Source organism: Phascolarctos cinereus, unplaced genomic scaffold (assembly GCF_003287225.1).
Source record: "Phascolarctos cinereus isolate Bilbo 61053 unplaced genomic scaffold, phaCin_HiC Scaffold_4;HRSCAF=312, whole genome shotgun sequence".
Taxonomy (NCBI): Eukaryota; Metazoa; Chordata; class Mammalia; order Diprotodontia; family Phascolarctidae; genus Phascolarctos; species Phascolarctos cinereus.
Genome location: NW_027555847.1, coordinates 358,764,972 through 358,778,363, shown reverse-complemented (window position 1 = coordinate 358,778,363; position 13,392 = coordinate 358,764,972). Strand labels below are relative to the sequence as shown.

At 39.6% G+C, this 13,392-nt stretch overlaps 1 protein-coding gene across 2 annotated transcripts in view; it reads right to left on the bottom strand.

Moving 5' to 3' along the window:
• Positions 1-13,392, bottom strand: part of ADAMTS12 (ADAM metallopeptidase with thrombospondin type 1 motif 12) — a 534,685-nt gene that overhangs the window by 199,274 nt on the left and 322,019 nt on the right. For both annotated transcript variants that reach the window (XM_020995368.2, XM_020995376.2), the window contains exons 8-11: positions 8,232-8,375; positions 7,279-7,423; positions 4,128-4,220; positions 1,938-2,083 (exon numbers count right to left, since the gene is read on the bottom strand). In XM_020995368.2, coding sequence (XP_020851027.1) covers positions 1,938-2,083; positions 4,128-4,220; positions 7,279-7,423; positions 8,232-8,375 — 528 coding nt within the window. The remainder of the gene's footprint in view (positions 1-1,937; positions 2,084-4,127; positions 4,221-7,278; positions 7,424-8,231; positions 8,376-13,392) is intronic.

Below are 13,392 nucleotides of genomic sequence, written 5' to 3'. Positions count from 1 at the left end.
TCATACCAATCTGTAGCCAATGGGCCATGGGGGATGGAGAAGGAAGGGAGAAGAGAAGCAGTTAATACTATAAATACAATTATCTCACTTAATCCTCACAACAACTTTCTGAGATAGATGTTATTATTTTACCCATTTTGCATCTGAGGAAACTGGGAGGAAAGTTAAGTGACTTGCCCAAGGTCACACAGATGATGTCTGAAGAAGGATTTGGAGTCTTTCTTACACCAACTTCAGTGACTCTATCTCAATTGCACCACCTATGATTATCCCTAAAAACCATATGAATGCTCCTTCAAGCTCACAGCCCTTCTACCTGTCAGCATTTGGTCTTCATAAGTTTCAAGATAAAAAAAATATCATTCTCTGATGGCTACCTTATGGATGTAGAGAGGTAAGTTTTTGGCCGATAGCCATACAAGTTATTGCTGGACCTGTACTCAGAGGTTTTCCAAGCTGGAAGGACATGCCAGGATTTATGCCTCACTGGAATAACCTTCGAGAAATCAGGGTCACCTCATATTATAGAGAAACACTGGAGCAGGGGTTCTTAACCTTTTTTATGTCATAGACCCCTTTGAAAGTCTTGTGAAGCATCTGGACTGTTTTCAGAATAATATTTTTAAATACATGAAATACAATACATAGGACTAAAAAGGAAAAAAATTCTATTGAAATAAAGATATATTTTTTTTCCCCGTATGAGTTCACAGCCTCCCTGAAATCTATCAATGAACCTCTATGGAGTCCAAGGACCTCAAGTTAAAATCCCTGCACTAAAGAAATAAGATCATCATCATAGTCATCATCATTATTGTTATAATAATCATAATTTAAAAAAATTTATCTGGCCCTGAGATTTTATCAATGAAGGGAACTTCCAGTGTGGAAAGTACTGCAATATGTCAGATGTGGGACTTGATGCCTAGGCTTCCTGACTTCAAGGTCAGCCCTCTATATGCTAAGCCATGACATCCTTTAATAATGGTGTAAGGTTTTTACATTAATTAACTAATAAGTTAATGGGCAATAAGGTTTAGGAGACTGGGGGCAGTTATGCTAAAATTTCTCTCTAATGTTCATGCTTTTTCTTTTCTAGGTCACAGTAAACAAACCTCATTTTCTGATAGTGAGTGGCAACACATTCTATCATTTTTCTGGTGTAGTACTTGACTGCTCTCCAGAACAAAAGGAACTAATACTGAGTATGAGTGTATCATTTGGAGCTAGAAGAAGTGAAAGGATTTAGATCCAACATCATATAAACATAAAATATATTTTTTAAATCAGTAATTTCACCATGATAGCTAAAGCTTCCAATGGTAAAATTAATCTACTGACCCCTCCCTATCCATTTGCCCCAAACAAGTTTCTGTGGAACTCAAGGATTCTGTGAAACATAGTTTGGAAAACTCAGGATTAGGCTATTAAATATCTTTATAGTTAATCTACATTATTAAATATTTCAGCAGTCACCACAGGATGCAGGGGAGGGGCCCTTAACACTTTTTTACTGATAAACTGAATCAGGCAGAAATTTTCCTGCAAAGATTAATTCTGCATCTATGGGGTCTGGGGATATTTTTTTGCCCCTAAACAAATGAAGCTATTCAGAAGCATTCCAATTGGACACCTATAGGTGAAAAAAAAGCCAACCCCAAATTTAACATAGAAATGAGAACTGTCCTATTTGTCCAAGCTATAAAAAACCCAAAAATATTAGGAAGCAGGACTAATAGCTAATCAAACACAGAGCCTAATGGACTGTTAACATCCTTTGTCATTCCTTTTGATTCTTCCTTGATTGAGGTTGAAGAGAACCAGTGGTTGGGTTTTTCATCAAAAAGCTTGGAATTACAGGGATTATGCTCATCAGGATTTCAAATCCAAAGGCTTTAAAAAGAGAAAGAGGAAAAAAAAAGAGGACAGCAACTTACTCAGGGTTGTTGCAGAGTCTCTCTGCACTCTGAACTCCAGCCCCACAGGTCCTGGAGCAATGTGACCAAGGTGACCAACGGCCCCAGCCTCCAGGGATGCTCTCTGGTTTCTTTCCCACTGTGATGCACTTGCCAGCCATACACCACTGAGGGGTCAGGAGGAAGGGAAGAAAGAAACAGGAGAAAAATAGGTCAGGAAGCTAGCAACCTCACAACAACATCAAGTTAGCACTCAGGGAGTTGAGAAGATCCCTTCACAGCAGGAAAATTCAAACTCAGGACCTTGCTTTTGCCACCAATTTTTGAGGAAAGTAACTCAGACCTGAATCAGAGAAATAAAGGCAAAAGAGAGTTTTCTTTGAGAGTTTTGACCTTCATAATAAAAAATATTAGAATTGGAAGAGTTCTTAGATATCACCTAGTCTATCTTCCCACTTGGTGAAGGCATCTCCTCTAGAATGTCCCCGACAAGTTCTCCAGTAGTTCTTGATTGACACCTCTAGTCATGGGAAGCTCTCTACTATCTGAGGTAGCATTTCAACAGTTCTTTCTTCTAATGAAGAAGGAATGCCTTCTTTTTAACCTAACCTGTTGTTTTTAATTTTACCCTCTGGACAAACAAAGAATGAGTCGGTTTCCTCTCCCACATGCCAATCATATTTGTTTTTCTTTAAATTTAATTTTTTTGTTACATTTTAAGTTCTGAAATGTCTCCTCTTGCACTAGAGAAGGCCACCACTTGACACAGATATATATGTATGTATATATGCACACATGTGTATATATGTATATGTTTATTATGTATGTATGCAAAAATGTACTATGTTTACTTCTATTTATCAGTTCTTTCTCTGGAGGTGGAGATTATCTCTTCCTTCATAGGTCCTTTGTAGTTGATTTGAGTATTTATAATGCTCAGAATAACTTAGTTGTTCAGTTACATTCAAACAATATTGATGTTACTGTATACAATGTTCTCTTGGTTCATTTCACTCTTCACTATTTCATGCAAGCCTTTCCATGTTTTTTTTTCTAAAAATCAACCTGTTCATCATTTCTTATAGCACAACAGTATTCCATTATATTCATATACCACAACTTGTTAAGCTATTCCCAGTTGATGGGCATCCTCTTGATTTCCATTCTTTGCCACCACAAAATGAGCTGCTATAAATATTTTAGAATATATAGGTCCTTTCCCTTTTCCCCTGATCATGTTGAGAAACAGATCTAAGAGTGGTATTGCTGGGTCAAAGGGTATACACAGTTTTATAATTCTTTGGGTATTATTACAGATTGCTCTTCAAAATGTTTGAATTAATTCACAAGTCCACCAACTAACCATCCAAATATTTCAAGTCAACTATCTGTTTGGGAAAGTAAAAAGGAGAAGGCAGTGATGAAGAAAGAAATATATCATGTTTACAAGCTATGCCCACGTTTCTTGGAGGTGCTGGGCGGGTTGTATCTGCTTGTCATGATTTCCTCTTCAGTTCAGATAACCCTGATGTCCTAAGAGGTTCATAGATCCTTTTACCCCCAAAATGAAAAAAGAAGCTGCCCCCCTCCCCCAAATCTGAGGACTCATTTATTCTTCCAGTAAATAGTACAGACTAAATCAGAAGGTCCTGAAGAACTAGCTCTCAAGGAAATGCTTTGTAACCCAATATTATATTTTGACCCCCAGCAGGCTGAGAGCATCTGGACTTAGTGCCTAGCAAAGTAGAGAAATGTTGTGGGCATGTAGCCAGATCAGGTGCTAAAGAAGGAAGTTAATGGCCCAAATCAGCATTCTCAGAAGAAAATGTCTACTGACTTGTCCAATTTATTCTTCATTTAGAAAAAAAAAGTGAAAAAGAGTAAATTGGGTCTTTGGATAATCAATCCAGAAAATTCCATTGTCAGCAACATCCCCCATCTCTCAAGACTACCAAGCTAAACCATTAAAGATGTGTGAAGTGTTTGGCCAGAGTTCACTCAGTTAAATGCGGCATCAAGGACTGTTCTTCTCTAATTGCATCTTCCCACAGGGAATTCCAGGATGAGTGTCAGAAATGAAAATGCCTGACACTGATTGCTCTGCCTGGACTGGCCTCGGTTTCTGGCACTCTGACTGATCTCCCGTGACCACTGTCCTCGACCTCAGACCCCTCTGCTGCTCTAGCCTTCTGTCACAGTCTGGAACATCACCTTTTTCTCTCCACACCTGGTCCCATCTGCAGCAGCATCCAGCTTGGAGCGGCACGAGCCTTTCACTGAGCACCACAATGTCTGGCAAATGTTCTGCAAAACCAGGAAAGGTACAGTCATTAGTAATAAAGACAGCAATTACTACTGACACAGCCTGCGGAGGTTTGCAAAATGTTTTATCTCCTATGAGGTAGAGAAATTCATTATTATTATCCCCGTTTTACAGATGAAGAAATAGAGGCTCTATAAGGCTAAGTGACTTGCTTATCATCACAGAACTAGTAAATGATTGAGGCAAGATGTTAACTAAACTCTCAGTAATCTTTGGAAGGATGTAATGAAGGTGCCATGATCACAGACTTAGAGCTAGAAGTCTTGAAGTCTGAGGCCCAAAGACGTAAGTTACTTGCTGAATGTCACACAGGTAAAGTGACAGCCAGAACTTAAACCCAGGTTCCTGACCCTTTTCACTATACCATGTTACTTTCCCTGACTTTAAGGCCAGCATCCAATCCAGTTCAAATACACTTTGGACTTAATTACTATATGAAAGACAGAAACCTAGAGTATAGTATTTGGGAAATTAGAAGATGGAACCATGTTTCCTTATAATCCAGGACTATTTCTGCAGAATGTTTAATAAGACAATGATAGATCATAACTGGTAACCATGCTCATTACAGCAAGTCACAGACTCTGGGTTCTAATTATCATTCAGCATTCATACAACATTTGTTTCAATAGATTTCCAACTATGTTTCTCCATCAATAAAAGTAGAGTGATTATACTTGCCTCTTTCCCGGTGAAGGAAATTGAAATTATCCAGACAGAAAGATGTCACTTCTTTGTGAGTTGTAGCTAACCAGTTTGATGGGAATGTGGGAAAGGTATTGTGAGAACCTTGCATTAATAATCTACAGGGTCTCAATTTGCTTTCCAATTAAATGCAGTAAACACATCCATTTCCATTCAACCAGCATTTCAGATGTGGGTTTTGACATGAGAGAACCACAAAATATTTAATCTAGAAAGGATCTCATGAATCTCCTCCTATTTTATAGATGAGAAAACAAAAGCTCAGAGAGCAACTTGCCCAAGATCATGACAGGATTATAGGATCATAAATTTAGAGTTTGAAGGGACCAAAGAGGCCATCTAGTACAATCTCCATATTTTACACATGGAAAAACTGAGGGCAGGGAGGCTAAAATGCCTTCCAGTTGCCATTACCAGTATTCAAAATCAGGCCACTGGACTTCAGACTCAGTATTCTTTCTTAATCAATGATGGAAGATCTTGGAACACATTATGACCCTGTCCATTTCATCTTTTGTCACACTACAAAAAATCTCATTAAAAGAAAGAATCATAAATATGAAGAAAAGGGAGAAGCATGGAAAGATTTATGAATGAATACAAAGAGAAGTAAGCAGAACAAAGAAAATTCTATATACATATATAGTAAACATATACACATAATTTATATATATATATATACACACACACACACATATGCATGTATGCACACACAAACCACACAATGGAAATGGGAAGAGCCACAAAAATTGAATGCCATTCAAGTCTAATGACCATTCTTGGTCTTGAAGAAAAAAATGAGAAAATATACCTCCCTTTCTTCTTTGTAGAGGTGAGGGACTATGTGTTCAGAATATTGCATATACTATTAGCCTTGGCTGATATGTTGGCTAGTTTTGCTGAACTACATTTCCCCCCTCATTCTTTGTTACAGGGGACTGCTCTCTGGGCAAGGGAGGGGATGGATATAATTGGAAATGAAGATGATGTAAGAAGATCATTGATTTTTAAAAATTATTTTGAAATGTTTAGGCAATTGGAGCTAAGTGACTTGCCTAGGGTCACACAGCTACTAAGTGTCAAGTGTTTGGTCTGAGGCCGGATTTGAACTCAGGTCCTCCTGACTTTGGGGCTGGTGCTCTATCCACTCTGCCATCTAACTGCCCCAAGATCATTGAATTTTAACCTCAAGAAAATAAATGTAATCATAAAGGAGAATAAAAACAATAAATTTGTCCTTGAATCTGGACAGAGAAGTGGGGTTGATATTATTTATATCTACCACCTCCCAACATGGTTGTATATCAGCTCAGCTAAGAAGGTCTTACGTTCTTCCCAGGTACTTCTCCATGTTAATTCTCCTTCATTATTCGTGGAGTGTGTTTTCCTTTCTTTCCACTGTGTTGAAGAAACATTTCCCTTTTATTTCTAATAAATTCCTGCTTATTTCTTAGCTCTATATGGTACCTTTTATCCCAGGGATTCAAGGTACTAAGTGGTATGTGAGCCTGTGCCAGGAACAGCTAGAGAATCAAAGAAAAAGAGACCCACCCCCTCCAAGGTATTAGTGGAATCAACATTATCATCATGTAGCCAGACAGAGAAGTAGAGTGTTGGGCCTGAAGTCAGGAAGACCTAAATTCAAATCCATATTCACATATTTACTAGCTATGTGACCCTTGACTTCTGTCTGCCTCAGTTTCTTCAACTATAATATGGGGACAACAATAGGACCTACTTCCCAGTGTTGTCGTGAAGATAAAATGTAAAGTGTCTGGCATATAGTAGGTGTTTAATAAATGTTTGGGGATAGCTAGGTGGCGCAGTGTATAGAGGACTGAACCTAGAGTCAGGAAGACCTCAGTTCAAATCTGGACTCAGATACTCACTAGTTGTGTGACCCTGCGCAAGTCACTTAACCTCTCTCACCCTCAGTTTGCTCAAATGTAAAATAATAACAGCACCTATCTCACAGGGTTATTGTGAGGATAAAATAATTTTAAATCATTGAGCACAGTGCTTGACACATAGCACGTGCTATATAAATGCTTATTCCCTTCCCTTCCCCAATAACAACAGCCAACGTTTATATAGTACTTTAAAGTTTATAAGGCTCTTTATAAATATCACCTCATTTTAGTGGAAAGGGCCATGACCTAGGATTCAGAAGATACCAACTAACTTAATCTGATTCAGACTAATCGATGACTCACTTGCTTTTCAATCTGCAAGCCTCTAAGCACTTTGCTAGCTATGCCTTGGGCATGATGACTCTGCCTCCACTTAGGCCTGCTTGGCACAGCTCCCAGGATACCAAAGACATCTGGCACTTACATCGACTTCCTGACAGAAAGTTGCGTTGGGACCGTACTGCAGCTGGCACTGGTGGTGGATGTCATAGATCACTCCAGGAGCAATGACCTTGGACTTCAAACCTTTCTTCTGGGGGACATCATCCAGACAGAACCCCCAGCCTCGGCTGAACACAAACATTCAACGTAAGTAGATGAAGGCTTACAACAGTCATTCTCACCGATTCACTCAGCTGGCAGATGTCCATTCCAATCCCAAAGCCTTCTCTCCATCCCATCCTTATTATTTCATATCCTTAATCAAAGTTCAATTCTTCATTCTTCAAAGAACACTAACAACTACGTAGCAATACAACTGGCACCCAGGCTGAGCTCGTTGGCTGCTCAGCTAACATTAGCCCTGTGATTACAATAGCTTAATCTTGCAATCCAAAAAAACACCAGTTACTGGGCTTGCTCGGTTTGGACTCTTCCTGCTAATTTTCAATCGGGAACAACTGAGGGAAAGGGCTCAGATCATGGACCAGACCCACAAGCAGCTAGGACAGGGAGATTGTCAAAAGGGAGAAAGGAGGTGCTTCCTCCGTGACTGAGCTATATAAACCAAGCGCTACTTGGTTTATAGCCCTAATACTTACTCTGTGTGCCTTGTGCATAGAAGATAATTAATGCTTGTGCAATAAACCTGGATGAAATGTTAGAGAATGTATAGTGATACAATAGGAGCCATCCTTGTGTTTAGAATTGGTTTTGTCCTCTAAGAGGCTTAGAAAGCTAAGCTGTGATTGAGGGTCTCTCCTGATATCTCTTGGGTGCCAGTGTTCAGCAGAGATCCTGCTAAAGCAGTAGTAGGCATTTCCCACAAACCAGCTATCTTTAGGAAACTTCTAGAGAGGAAAAGAAAACTTGGAACATTTGCCTCAGAGAGGCTCAGGACAGGCTGTTTGGTAATTAGGAAGCTCCTTTATCACTTACTCAAGGAAGCGAGTGATGTAATCCTTGCTACACTTGGACCATATGAGAGGAGTGGGGTCATACTGGAGCTGACGGGACATGATATAGGGGTGCCTTCCCACAGGCTCACAGTCATTTTCTCTTCCGTCGTGCTGGATGCCAAAGCTAGAAGCAAGATACACAAAACAAGTAAAGCAAAGTAGTATTAACCAAAGAGAAAACATTCATTTTTCTAGGGCAAGACAAATGCACTTGCTTCGCTAGGTTAAGTACCATAATTCAATGTTGGAATGGGGAAAATAGATTTCTGCAAGGTACAGAACATCTCACTCATTTAGGGTGGGAAGGGGCATAGGGAAGGAGACTGCTCTCTTTGCTCTTGGTTGAGGAATGCCCCAACCAAGTCAAGGGTCAGGAGCTACGAGCTAAACTCTACTTGGCTCACAGCCCCACCCCCCACCATAACCCCAGCCCATCTCTTTCAAATCCCTGGCTACTTCATGCCATCGTACACTCTCTAGTTTTGGGTTCCCCTCACCCAGTTCTCCCGAATACAGAAACACAGGTTTTTAACCCTACCCTTACATAAACTCAACTATCTCTGTAGCATACAGAGTTGTACATAGCATACAACTTTCCTTTAGTTTCCTAAGAGTTTTTACTGCTAATAGTGACAGGGAAGCACATATGTTATTATTGCAGTGAATGTGGAATTTTAGTGACATGGATACTCCCTCCAATGTGGCAATTCATGATCCATCCATTCCTTCTCACCCTGTGAAATTCTTGTCCACGTTCTCCAATAAATTCTTGAGGAGCTGCCGGGTAGGCTAGAGATCTTCTCCAGGATTTCTCTCATTTCATGGGCAGCATCAAAGCACTTTGGCTGTCCATCACTATTCCTTATTCTTGAATGATTCTGGCTCCTTACACATCTCATCTCAAACTTAACCTATTCCTCTCTGTTCTGGTTGGTTTGTCCGAAGTAAACTCCCACGCCCATCAGTAAAGCTTGTCTTCCCTTTAGTTAAGACTCGGCTTCTCCATCCAAAGCCTGATGTTGGCCTCTGGCCCGTGTTGTGCCAGGGAGATGCAAATGCTAGAATCTTTTTCTTTAGCTTTTGCTCCACATATTGGCTCTTTGGAAGGTGACCTGAGAGAGTTCTCTTCCTGCTACAAGGACCATTCCTCCTGTTGGATCTTTCATTAAGTTATTGTTCCATGGTTGAATGACTTTTCTCTCTCTTGGGAATTTTGAGCCACTGGCCCAAACTTTGGGCCTCATGTTAGAGGCTCCTATGATCACAGATCCAGACCTGGGAAAGTTCTCAGAGGCCATTTAGCCTACCCTCATTTTACAGATAAGGAAGTTTAAGTCATTTGCCTAAGGCTGCACATAGAGGAAATATCAGAGGCAGGATTTGAACCCAGATCCTCTAACTCAAGAGTCAGTGAGCTTTTTAATGCAGCATATTCTACCTTCAGTAAAATAATTTTCATTTATATTCTAATACGTGTATACATGCATATAAATGCAGATAAATATATGCACATGTGTACATGTATATGTTTATATGTGTGTATATATTATATATGTAAATAATGGCTCATCCTCAGTGCTCTTAATTAAATTTAAAGACAATATGGTAAAGTAGAAAGAGCCATAGGGACAGCTAGATGGTACAGTGGATACAGCACCGGCCCTGGAGTCAGGAGGACCTGAGTTCAAATCCAGCCTCAGATGCTTGATATTTACTACCCGTGTGATCCCAGTCAAGTCACTTAACCTTGACTGCCCACAAAAAAAAAAATTAAAGCTCATCTGTCTTTTTGTGACTCTGATCCAATCCCTTCTCTTCTCCTTCACCAACTGGCCCCTTTAGTCATCTCTTAAAAAAAAAAAGGAGCCATGAACCTAGAGACCTAAGACCTGGGTTCAAGTCTCACCTTTGGTACTTAATAGCTTTGGGACCGTAGATCATAGGGTAATAGATTTAGAACTAGAAGAGATGTTAGAATCACCGAGTACAACATCCTTATTTTACAGGTGAAGAAACAGTCCCAGAGGAATAAAGTGACTTGGCAGAGGCTACACAGAGCATAGGGCAGCCAGGTGGTGCCATAGTGCACAGAATGCTGGGTCTGGAGTCAGGAAGACTCATCTTTCTGAGTTCAAATCTGGCTTCAGACACTTACTAACTGTGTGACTCTGGGCAAGTCACTTAACCCTGTTTACCTCAGTTTCCTCATCTGTAAAATAAGCTGGAGAAGGAAATGGCAAACCACTGTAATATCTCTGCCAAGAAAACCCTAAATGGGGTCACCAAGAGTCAGACACAACTGAAAAATGACTGAACAACAACAGCAAAGAGCAGAACCTATGTCTTCTGACTCCAAAGCCATTGACTTTTCCACTGTAATAATCACTTCAGGTCTTGAGCCTCAGTGTCCTTATCTTAAAATGGGGGTTATAGCACTTCTACTTCTCTTCACAGACTAGATGTGAGGAAATTGCTTTATAAAATTTAAAGCTTCATATCAGTAAGCTAGGCTTATTTAATCCAGTAGAGAAGGAAAACTTATTTAGTGATAAGTGCTGATGACCTTGTAATGAATACTCCCCCCCCCACATAAAGAGACACGCGCGCACGCGCACACACACCCCACACACACAGAGACAGATTAGACTCAGACTCCCAGAAGAACACTATTTTGCTTCTGAGGTATTTCCCTCTTGGAAGTCCTGCCTCAGATTCACTGTTATCTGAAGGAGAAAATTTAAATAGGCTGCTTTGGATGAAGAGGATATAAACTCCTGGCCATGGTCATGCCTGTGAGCTTGTATTACTTTTGGATCAAAGCTCTTGATAAACACAAGCAGTTCTTCCTGCCTTGTAATGCACAGCAATGTCTTTGGGGGAGCGAGTGATTTTTCTTTCATTTTTCTATCCCTTCTATGAGAAGTTGTATTGACTTACATATGAGCCCCCATCTCATTCAGACTTGACATGTACTCACAAAAGAGCCAAAGAATTAATCTATAAACCTCTCGTCCCAATAATTACGTCTCCTCCAATGGAGAATGGTTTATCTCAGCAGGTCCTCCCCAGACTGCTCAAAATTCAATCTTTTCTGAGTCATCAACTCCTCTCCGAGCTTACCTGTTCAATAATTTATCAAAGTTCCAAACCACTAGCAGTTCCCTGAGAGGCTAGAGGAACTTCAGTTTTTTTCTAGCAATGTCTGCTTCCATACACCAAGCCATATACCCAAGGACCACACAGCACACTGCTGTAACAGGTCTCAGGTGTTAGCCTAACACTTTAAGAGGACTGACTACTGAAAAACACATTTTTCCATCACTTAATAGATCTAATTTCTCCAGTGTTTTTTCTTTCCCCTTGGTTTTTCCTATCTTCAGAAAACTTTCCTATCTTAAAAAGAAAAGAAACTCTAGGAAAACAGTACCAGACACAGTGGCTATTCCACTGCTTTGTAATAGTACTTCATTCTGATCTTGAAGAAACCATGGAAAAAAGATATATTATGATGGAGAGGGGAAAAGCCTTTCCCTGACAATCAAGAGATGTGGGGGCTTTGGGTCTATTTTTCTCTCCAATGAGGTTACTGGGAGGATAATAATAATAACAATAATAGCTCACACCTATAGAGTACTTAAGAGACCTATTTACCTATTATCATTGGTAGTATCATTGTTTACACTTTCTTTTGTCATGTCTTTATTTCCCTAAAGGCTAACAGTGCTTCACATATAACAACAAGTCAAGGATTCGTGACTCCAGTGGTCTGGGTAAGCCTTAAAGATTTGACTGAGGCTCAGAGATATTAATAGATTGCCCATGGTCTGAAGGCTAGTAAGTGCCAGAGGTATGATTTCCAACTCAGGTCTTCCTGACTCCAAACCCACTATTCTATCCTCTGCCTTGACCATAGCTGATGATCATTAATATAATATAATGTAATGATCTTCATTACAACCCTTTGAGGTACATAATGCAGATAAACTCACTTTTATAGGATGAAATAACTGAGACTCTAGCCCACTTTGCTAGTAAGTGGAGGATTCAGGATTCAAACCCATATCTTTCTTTTCCAAGACTAGCCTCATTTCCACTTGACCATGCTGCCACTTCCAAGCTTGCTGGACAAGTCACAACCTTCCCATGTCCCAGGTCCCTCATTTGTAAAGTGATGGAGTTAAATTAGATTATAGGATTTGGAGCTTTCAAGGTCATCTAGTCCAATCCACTGATTATACAGATGAGAGAACTAGGGTTCAGGAACTAGGTAACTTTCTCAAGGTTACACAGTGACTAAGTAGTAGAAATACAATCCAAAATCAGGTCCTCTGTCTCCAAATCTAGTACTTCTTCTCTTGAACTACTGGTGTGCTGGTTTCAGTCTCTGCCCTGTAAGCTACTGCAAGGAGATAACATGATAGGGAGACTTGTCCAGAGTACAGGGTCTGTCTATTGACAGCAGGTAGGGAAACAGGCTTCACTGACTGCTCTGTTCTGATTAGCCTTTTTCTTTTTTGCTTCATTGTAACTTATTTGCTATTTGTTCACTGGCCACAGATTTGACAAGTCCATAAAAAAGGAGTAAATTAACAGAGAGAAAATATATGCTGGGTAACTCAATGGATTTTATCTGCCCATTATACTCTTTTATGATAGCATTTTTTCAAGAGAGATAGGGCTTTTATATATATATATATATATGTATATATGTATGTATATATGTATGTATGTATGTATATATATGTATGTATGTATGTGTGTATATATATATATATAAATAAAATGCCTATTATAACATTTATAATTTTTTAAACTAACTTAATTTATTTCTGAGCCTGTGATAGGCATCACAACAGAGCATAGAATTCAGCAGTACATGAAATTATGCAGTTGTGGACTGTCTCTCAAAGGTTCATGTTTTGTGCTATGTATACATCACTTAAAAGGGGTTCAGAGACATGAGGTAAAAGGAATTTTAAATCCTTCCCAGGTACTGAATTTGTTGTCTGTCAGCAGAAGGTAATTAGAGGTAGCATAGTACAGTAAAAAGAATGCTAAACTGAAAGGCACAGGACCCACGTTCAAATTTTAGATCTGCCACTTCCTACCTGTATAGATTTAGGAAAAGTAATTTGAGCTCC